General features: G+C 35.5%; 1 protein-coding gene across 1 annotated transcript; it reads left to right on the forward strand.

Annotated features, from left to right (window-relative positions):
- Nucleotides 1-1280: 1280 nt before the first annotated feature.
- On the forward strand, nucleotides 1281-2620 carry LOC127983505 (spermatogenesis-associated serine-rich protein 1-like; the record flags this gene model as incomplete). The annotated part of the gene is made up of 4 exons (XM_052585707.1): nucleotides 1281-1360; nucleotides 1734-1858; nucleotides 2083-2250; nucleotides 2442-2620. Coding segments are annotated over 4 exons (552 nt in total), but the record flags the coding sequence as incomplete, so codon positions are not given.
- Nucleotides 2621-9355: the final 6735 nt, after the last annotated feature.

Raw genomic sequence — 9355 nt, forward strand, 5'->3', positions numbered from 1 at the left:
ATATATATATATATATATATATATATATATATATAATCGATTTACAGTGCATTGTATCTGACTCAGCTGTCTCAGTTGTTCTGCACGCTTAGTAAACAAACTACAGCTAGTCCAAAATGCAGCAGCTAGAGTTCTTATTAGAACCAGAAAATATGATCATATCAGCCCGGTCCTGTCAACACTACACTGGCTCCCTATCAAACATCGTATAGATTTTAAACTCTTGCTTATTACTTATAAAGCCCTGAATGTTTTAGCGCCTCAGTATTTGAACAAACAAGCTCTTGTTACATTATAATCCTCCTCGTCCGCTGCGTTCTTAAAACTCAGGCAATTTGACATTACCTAAAATATCAAAATCAACTGCGGGCGCAGATCCTTTTCCTATTTGGCACCTAAACTCTGGAATAACCTAACTAACATTGTTCGGGAGGCAGACACACTCTTGCAGTTTAAATCTAGATTAAAGACCCATCTCTTTAACTTGGCATACACATAACATACTAATATGCTTTTAATATCCAAATCCGTTAAAGGATTTTTAGACTTCATTAATTAGGTAAACCGGAATCGGGAACACTTCCCATAACACCTGATATACTTGCTACATCATTAGAAGAATGGCATCTACGCTAATATTAGTCTGTTTCTCTCTTATTCCAAGGTACCAGATCCAGTCTGTATCCAGATCAGAGGGTCACTGCAGTCACCCGGATCCAGTACTTATCCAGACCAGATTGTGGATCGAACCTAAGAAAGGACCTCTACATCCCTGAAAGACAGCAGAGACCAGGACAACTAGAGCCCCAGATACAGATCCCCTGTAAAGACCTCATCTCAGAGGACCACCAGGACAAGACCACAGGAAACAGATGATTCTCCTGCACAATCTCACTTTTTTTTGCAGCCTGGAATTGAACTGCTGGTTTCGTCTGGTCAGAGGAGAACTGGCACCCAACTGAGTCTGGTTTCTCCCAAGGTTTTTTCTCCATTCTGTCACCGATGGAGTTTTGGTTCCTTGCCGCTGTTGCCTCTGGCTTGCTTAGTTGGGGTCACTAACATAGATCTTTTATTTAGCCTGCTACAAAAAATTTATAGTACACAAGTTGCTGTGGGCACAAGTAGACTAGGCTATTTTTTTTTTTCATAGAAATACTTAACTTACAACACAATTAATAGCCTATAGGCCTACATTTACTTTAAGTTCAGAAAGTACTGGATCATCCTTTTTAAATTAAAATTTTATTTACATTTTATGAATACTTGTGACACGGTGTCACAATGCTGACTCATTCTGGAGCTTTGAAAAAGAGCAGGACTTCAAGCCTCACGTTAGACACGTTGAGCCTGTTCTCACTGAGTAACTACATGAATCAGTTTCTCTCCATAAAGTATTAAAAATTAATTTAGCTGCAGTTGAAGTTACTTGTGAATGACAGCTTTTCATTTTTTCCTTTACTGTTTGAAGCAGAAGAAGCAAAGTGTCAAAGTTTTATTGCGTAACTTGAATTGTAAATTGAACAGAGTTTCTGAGTGGGACACATGAGAGACTCTTGAGTCTTAATTTTAAAGCTCTGAGGTTACAACATTACATTAGCTGTGAGATTTGCTCCATCTCTAGCCAATGTCAATATTTCAAATCAAGTCAAACCTAATGTCTATGTGTTTCCTATGTTTTTATGCATAGGAGTTTTTTCTTATAAACTTAATTAAAATTATACCAATGGTTGTAGATATGTTCTTGACTGGAAATCCGAGTTGTGCTGGATACCTGAACCTCGATACAGTGACGCCTCATTTCCACACATCAAAGACATAAAGTTTCCCAATGAAAGGAAACTGATGAGATCCTTCCCACGTGACTCAGGCTTTGATCAGCAACTTCTATCTCAAGAATTAAAAAAAAAGATCTTTACTGGCAGCTGTACATGAAAAGTTTCCTATGACTTTATTACAGTAATCACTTAGGCTGTAACATCTAAGACACTTTTAACTCTATTTTTAACTCCTTCTTTGGAATTTGTCATTAGATTCTGGGATAATTTTTCAGAATCATTTATGTTTTTTGGTATGTCCATTTAGAGTCTAATAGGGTGTCTGCATCTGAATGGAGCTTTTATCCAAACTTTGGACAGTCCAAGACCTATCACGCTGGAAAGAGATGTTTTATGGATGACATTAATCGTATGAGAAGCATGAGATGCATTTCAGAAAATTTCCTGGAATTATCCATGGGGAGAAAAAAGCAGGGTAAAACATTATCAGTTTTACTATTAAAAAAAAAGTGGAATTGTATTTAGTGAACTGTAGTTGGTGCATACTGTTGTTTTAGGTTATGGGTAATATATCATTTTTTTCTAACATACAGTACATAATTTGAAACATTTATAGTCTCAGAGACATTCAAAACTCCAATAAAACACATATTGGGTTATTTTCAGCCACAGACAAATGCAGCACCTACCCTTCAACAAAGGTCAGACCATTTCTAGTTCCTGAGTACAGCCCTTGCTTTCATATGAATCATCACTGCGCACAGCCACTTTTGGGTAAGGACCAACATGCTTACTGCAGATGCAGTGAGATAGACCAAAAAGATGGGACTGTAGCCATGTTTTGATGCAAATTAATGAACAAAAAAACACTCTTTGTTCCACTTCCTGTGAAGGGATAAATCAAAGTACAACATTTCAAAACTCCCTGTCGAAAGTGAACATACAGACAGCCAACAGTTTGAACTTTCACAGCACACAGCAGGTTAAAAGCTGCCCAGAGAAAAGGAAAACACAAAGGCTATAAATACACAAGAACCTAATGTTAACAAGAAACATCTGGAAGATATGAGTGAGGAGACAAAACTTAAGCACAGACACTGATATATACATATATATATATATATATATATATATATATATATATATATATATATATATATATATATATATATATATATATATATATATATATATATATTTACTTGTATATTACTTCTGGTCCAGGTCTTTTGTCAAATTGAAACCATTTATTCGCTGAAAACCACCAACAAATTATATATATATATATATATATATTTAAAAAAATGATGGTGACCTTCACCGTTCATGTCTTATAAGAAATATCTATGGAATTTCTTAAGGTGTATGTACTGTATTTATGTTTCTCTGCACTGTATGCAGAGAAACATAAAAGCTGTGCTTGAGATGAGGACATTCTTGAAGTCAAGAGGCCGAGCACCTGGAGACCAGAACTACACATTTACCACAGGGCAATTCTGCTGGACACCTAATTTGGAAGGTGTGAAACCATGCTTACATTCTTCTTGTTGTTATGTGTTGTATTGTTAGTGTTTTCTATTTTGTTAAATTATTTTCTTTTCTCCGACACTACTTTAAGGCTTTCCATTGAGTATATTTTACAATAACTTGATATTTATTGTTCAGCTTCGAGAACTTCACATTGGAAAGGGTTAAATCAAGACAAAATGCCATGGGCTTCAGACAGTGAAAATGATTTGACCTTTTCTTTGCCTTATTAGTTGGAGGTCCATTAGATAGATTTTCCTTAATTCCCTGACAAAGACAAATGAAGGTCTTTTCAATGTGCCATAATTTAATTGCAGGACAGAATAGGGGACAGTTAAGTATGATTGTGTAGGCAAGACGTTTGTAATAGTTAATAAAAGAATTTCATTCTTCTTGTCTCATCAAAATCTGAATTCATCATACTGTATCATTCATACCCAGTATGATATAATAAGCAAAAGTTCTGTTGTAGAACGTTTGTTCTGACACTGAATGTATAATCTAATAGCAAAATAACTTTTCATAGACTGTTGTTTCACAAAATGAGAATCCAAACCAACTTGCTCTTTAAAGAATATTAAATAAACCTATTTGCTTTTTTAAGAATTTCTGTGGTGGGCCATCTGTTTTTTTATTTTTATATATATTTTTTATTTGTATTTATCTAGGGTAGTTTTGCTGCATATTCATTGTCCATATGGTTCATTCAAAAGGCAGATGAATAATACCCATGAGCTTATCAACACTGTACAGCCTGTATGTTACCATTGGTATGCATCCATACTTTCTCTAACCTCACACAGCACACTTTGATAATATGTATACATCATCCTTAATTTGGATCATATTTATGCAATAGAGATAGATGATATTGTTTCAGTCTGATAATGCTATAAAATTTCCATAAAATCTACCCACAGGGTTATACCAGCCCACAGTGTCATTCATATTTATATAGATCACAAATTTGAGGACCATTAAGGAAGCTATTTAGTAATGTTCGCCCCCAACTAAATGTGCTAGAAACCTTTTAGTGTATGCCTCTTTTTGCAGTTTTCCTCCTATCATTATGGGTCATTAAGGACAAAGAAAATAATGAATGAGAAAGTGAGACGGGTTGTATAGCGTGTGACTTTTTACTCCAGCCTTATGCAGATACCTTTTGGGGGTCTGGGACCACCTGAAGCAATTTGGCATCCTGAACCTTGCACAGCACCTTACTGCTATTACCTTATCTGGTGCAAACAGGCCTGGCTGTTTTCTAGCACTTGCCAGCGAGACATTTCAGACCTGCTGCGTCACTGCAGTGAGAATGAATGTAAGGACGCTTTGTTTTGTCAGGTGCTTCTGTGTTCTGAGTCCAAGTGCACAGATAGAGGTCTTACAGATCCACACTGGCTGATTTTCTATGGCATTTTAGAGACCATGACCATATATTAAAACATTGTGGAATTTGACACTTAGGCTACTACACCTTATAGCTACTGGCAATAAAACATGTATATATAGCCTACCAACAATCATGATCCTAATCCTTGTTCATATCTAAATCTCAGATGGCCAGACAGTGATTCATCTTTTATGAATTGTTAAAATAAAAACAAGAGGAAAAAGTTCCTGAAGTGACAAATCAAAAAGTGGACTGCTCAATCCAACAGTCCAGTGACAGGGATACAAAAATGCAGAAGTATTATCTATATTTTTAACAAAAGTCCTTGAGCTGTCAAAAGCTTTTTTGCATCATCTGATGAACTTGACCTGACAAGTTCTGACTGCAACGTACGAAGAAAGAGAACACGTTGTTAAATTTACATACATACTGTAGGCTGAATATTACTCTGTAAAAGAGCAAACTTTTCCTTAAACATGATTTATTCCAGCTAAATATTTAGGTTTGTGCGATCGAATCAGGCAAATTTATTAAACAATTTGTTAACTGGTTCATTGAAAGAATGATTCATTCACAGATTGGACATCAATATCAGGTCTTTTTCACTACTAAATAAATTTTGCCTACTTTCGGCTCCCGATTCAGCTTCCTCCCTGAAATATTGTTAAATAAAAAGTAAATGCTTTGTAATATAGTGGCGTAAAATTAAAAGTGAAATTTTTTAATTAAAATATATATTTCTTTGTCATAGCAGGCAACAAAAGACATATATATGGCTTATGAAACTAAATCCTTTTCAATAAACTGTGTATTTCTATTAAAATCATAGGCTATTGATAAACTTTTTAAATATCCCAATCGATAAATAAGGAATCAGCATTTCATGAATCATGTAGGCCTACTTAATAATTTATTTCTCTAACTTTTGTTTTGATGTATTCCCCTCTGTAATCACACCCCAATCACCAGAGGGCGCCGTTTCCAGAGTTCTAGTTCCTGTAGTCAGAAAGTATAAAACAGTTCTATTAAGGTAAGAAAATACTGCAGCTAAGTGTGTAATGCTGAAATCATCTGTCCAGTTTTGTTGTTCCGTAGAAATTTGAGCATTTCTGAGTATGATCAGAACTGGGCCTTCAGGGCTACCCAATTTAGTATGCATCAACAAGTCACTGTGCAACGTCTTTGACGATAAGACGGTAGAATGCAGTGGTTAAAGAAAACAAGAGTCATTGTTTGAGTCCATTTGTAGGCCATTTTTAGCCATTTGAAGTAGATAACATGCTCATTTCTCTAGATTTTTTGTTTACCGTTTTGTCTCATCTTAAGAAAGGTGAATTGAGGGTAAATTAAGAATGCCATTGGTGAAGCCCATTATACTCATATTTTGTCCATTCACGTTCAAATACCATTTTTGGTATTATTTGAAAAATGATTTTCTTTTTTTAAGGCTAGAGTCTCGTGACATTTCAAGAATGGCTTTCCTCCTAGTAACACTTTCAACATTGTGACAATCTTTAAAGCCGGTGACAAGCTCCTTTGAGAATTTCTAAGCCCTACAGATCACCTTTTGAGCGCATTTATGTCAAAAGGGGAAGACAAATCCCTGGCAAAAAACTGCACAGAGCGCATCAGAGATCTTGCATCACTTATAGCATACTAATTTGACATCCTCTAGTGGAATAAAAGCATTCAGAATACGAGGGGAGCAATTAAATGTATCTTAAGCCGAAGTTTCTTTTTTTTTTTTATGCGATGAGAGGCATTCAGTGGAGACGTTAATTTGCAGTTGGTGTAATTGCCACCAGTACATGTATTTCTTTATATTTTCATCTTTTTATGCATCTTTAAAAACTAATTTAGAGATTTTCTGATTGGCTGGTTGTTGAAATGAGGTAATTTCTGTTCCAAACCACAGGCGTAGAGTTAATTTTTTTTTTGTTGGACCGTTGCAGGGCCCCAGAGCATATTGATTTACCCATGATCGCTCACTGATCCTTCACCATCAGAGAAACACCCAACACAGCATTCTGTAAGGATTTGTTTCTGACAGTGGCACTGCTGTACACTGACAGTAATAAGTGGAGTGCCTCCTGATTAACTGACAGCGCTGTCTAAACAAGGCTACTGTACTGATAGGCTCTGGTTAAATGCAGCCAAGGAAAAGTACTACTAAGGGGTAATGTTGGTTCCTACTGTGTTCATGAAATATTAATGAAAGCTTTTCTGAATTTTAAATCTAATTTACTTGGGAAATTGTCATTAGCATGGGTCACCAGAAGTCATAAGCTTAATTTATTCCGACGTGAGTGAGGTCAGTGGAATCTCTAATGCACTTTAGTAATTGTTCAGGCATACAGTATGTCAACCTGACAGCTGGTTTTAATCTCTGATTGTACATTGATTGATCAGTGGAGACGGTGGAGATCATGGGAAAATTCTGAGACATCACAAGTAAAAGTTTTTTTTTTTTTTTTTTGAAGCAACCACTAGATGACACTGTTCATTTTCTCTTTGCATTTGAGTATCAGAATCTTATCTTACAGGCAAATTGTGAATGCAAAATTATGAATGCAAAATGTAATCATCATATTTTAATATTTTCCAGTAAAAATATTGAAACATCTCTAAAACTAGATGCATTTAAGCAAACTCGAGATATTATATTAAGAAAATTATTTCAGCAGTTACTTGCATATTATTTTCTAAACCCCTGTGGCATAGCTTCTCATGGAACACAAAATGTTAGTCAACATGCAAAAAAAACATCTGAAATATAAAATCTTGTTTCCACCACAATGTAAAATATAAACAAATAAAATGTATTTTGTCTCACAATGTGGACTTTGCATCTTGCAATTTCCTTGACTTTTCTTGCATCTTTTTTTTGTTTTGTTTTTTGCCTTTGAATTAAAATGGGGTCAGTAATGAGGTGTATTAATGTCAGTAAAGACGTGATTATTTTTTTCCCCTTTATGTGAGATTGGGAGGACTGTGTGAATTTATTTGATCTCGCAATTCTAAATTTTCTATTCTCAGTGTCAGACATTCTGCTAAATCTCCTTTTATGTCCCACGCCAACCCATATATGTAAAAAGAGGCCCTTCAGAAGATCACTATCTTTATTCCAATTTCATTGAGTGAGTGTTTAAATCAAATGCGCCACAGGCCTCGCAATGTCAAACCCAGCTGGAGCCGCACCATGTGTCTGGGCACTGCTCTAATTTGTCCATCGCATGAACCAATCTGTTTAGGACACTGTCTGCTGGATCAGCACTTTATCTTCAGCCCACAATGCTCACAGAGCCTATGCCTCCTCTCCTCCATTACTCCACTGTTCGTGTCTTTTGTTATTTTGCTCTGTTCCCCCACATTCACTTATGGCCTGTGCTTTTTAATTTAGCTTTAGTGGTTAGTGAAGCCAGCAGTCAGCCTTCTGAATATACAGCTACTGAGGACTATTAACTTGTGTCCTTATGCAAGCTGCAAGTTCACCTTGATGGAAGTGCACTGATAATCAATACAGAAGCGATAAAATGCAGTAATTACTTGAGAAGTAGCTGAACTGAGTATATTAGTGCTTTTGAACCGAATCACGGTTGCCCTCAGTCACATTAAAATCCATGTGTGCATTGACCCAATGTACATTGTGATAATGTTTGGATCAATGAAAATACATTTGAAGGTAGTCTAGGACGGACTCTGACCACATTTAATGAAGGTTAATGCAAATGCATAGATAAGAAATGAGGTTACACTGCAAATAATATATCTTTCTTGACTACTTTTTTTGTTTGTTTTGTTATTCTGGTCTTGTAATGTGGACAGATCATTTGCTTTTGCATTTTGCCAAATATGCTATTATTTACCAAATTCTTTCACTTTATTATTTCACCTGGAATCATGTTTCTGATTTTTTTATTTTATTTTTCAGCAAAAATAGCATTTTTTAAAAAGCACTCTTCAAAGCCCTTTAAAATCTGTATGGGATGAAATTTTAACCTTTCTATTTTCAAAATCCATGTTATTGATCTTATTGTGCACAATTAATGTATGCATGTCTTTTTTTTTAAATTGACCTTGTATTTTTTCATCAAAATATTATAATTTATTGTTTATCTACTGTTTCACGAGTTCACGCTTACATATAATTTGCTGAGGCATAGTTTGCATGTTTGGCGTGCTGTCCGGAGAAGGGCTCCGAGCTCTGGAATGGCCCGAACCCCGTCTATTTATAAAGTGAACTCAAAGTGAGGAGATGGGGTGGAGGATGGATGAATAGAGGTAAGTCAGCAATATTTATACTTTGGGATTGATTACTTGATTATGGTCCACCTGTGTTGATTAGGCTAAGTATCTGACATGCTCCTCCCGAATCTTGTTAATAAAACATCATTTTATGAATATTGTGAAATCAGACAAACTACTCTTTTCACATACTTTTTTAAATTTGTATTTGTTTATTTATATATTTTGCCTACTCTTTGAGGGCAACGCCCACAACAAATAATAAATAGAACAAGTCCCAGCCCTTCAAGATCTGTTGCTACTTCCGTTTCATCGTGACTTTGGCATCCTTGAGAAGTTAATAAACAATCCATTTGAATGATCTGATAAGGAGTTTGGTAAAATATGAAAATATTTTAGTTAACCTCCTAGGATATGA

This window comes from Carassius gibelio, chromosome B20, assembly GCF_023724105.1.
Source record: "Carassius gibelio isolate Cgi1373 ecotype wild population from Czech Republic chromosome B20, carGib1.2-hapl.c, whole genome shotgun sequence".
NCBI lineage: Eukaryota > Metazoa > Chordata > Actinopteri > Cypriniformes > Cyprinidae > Carassius > Carassius gibelio.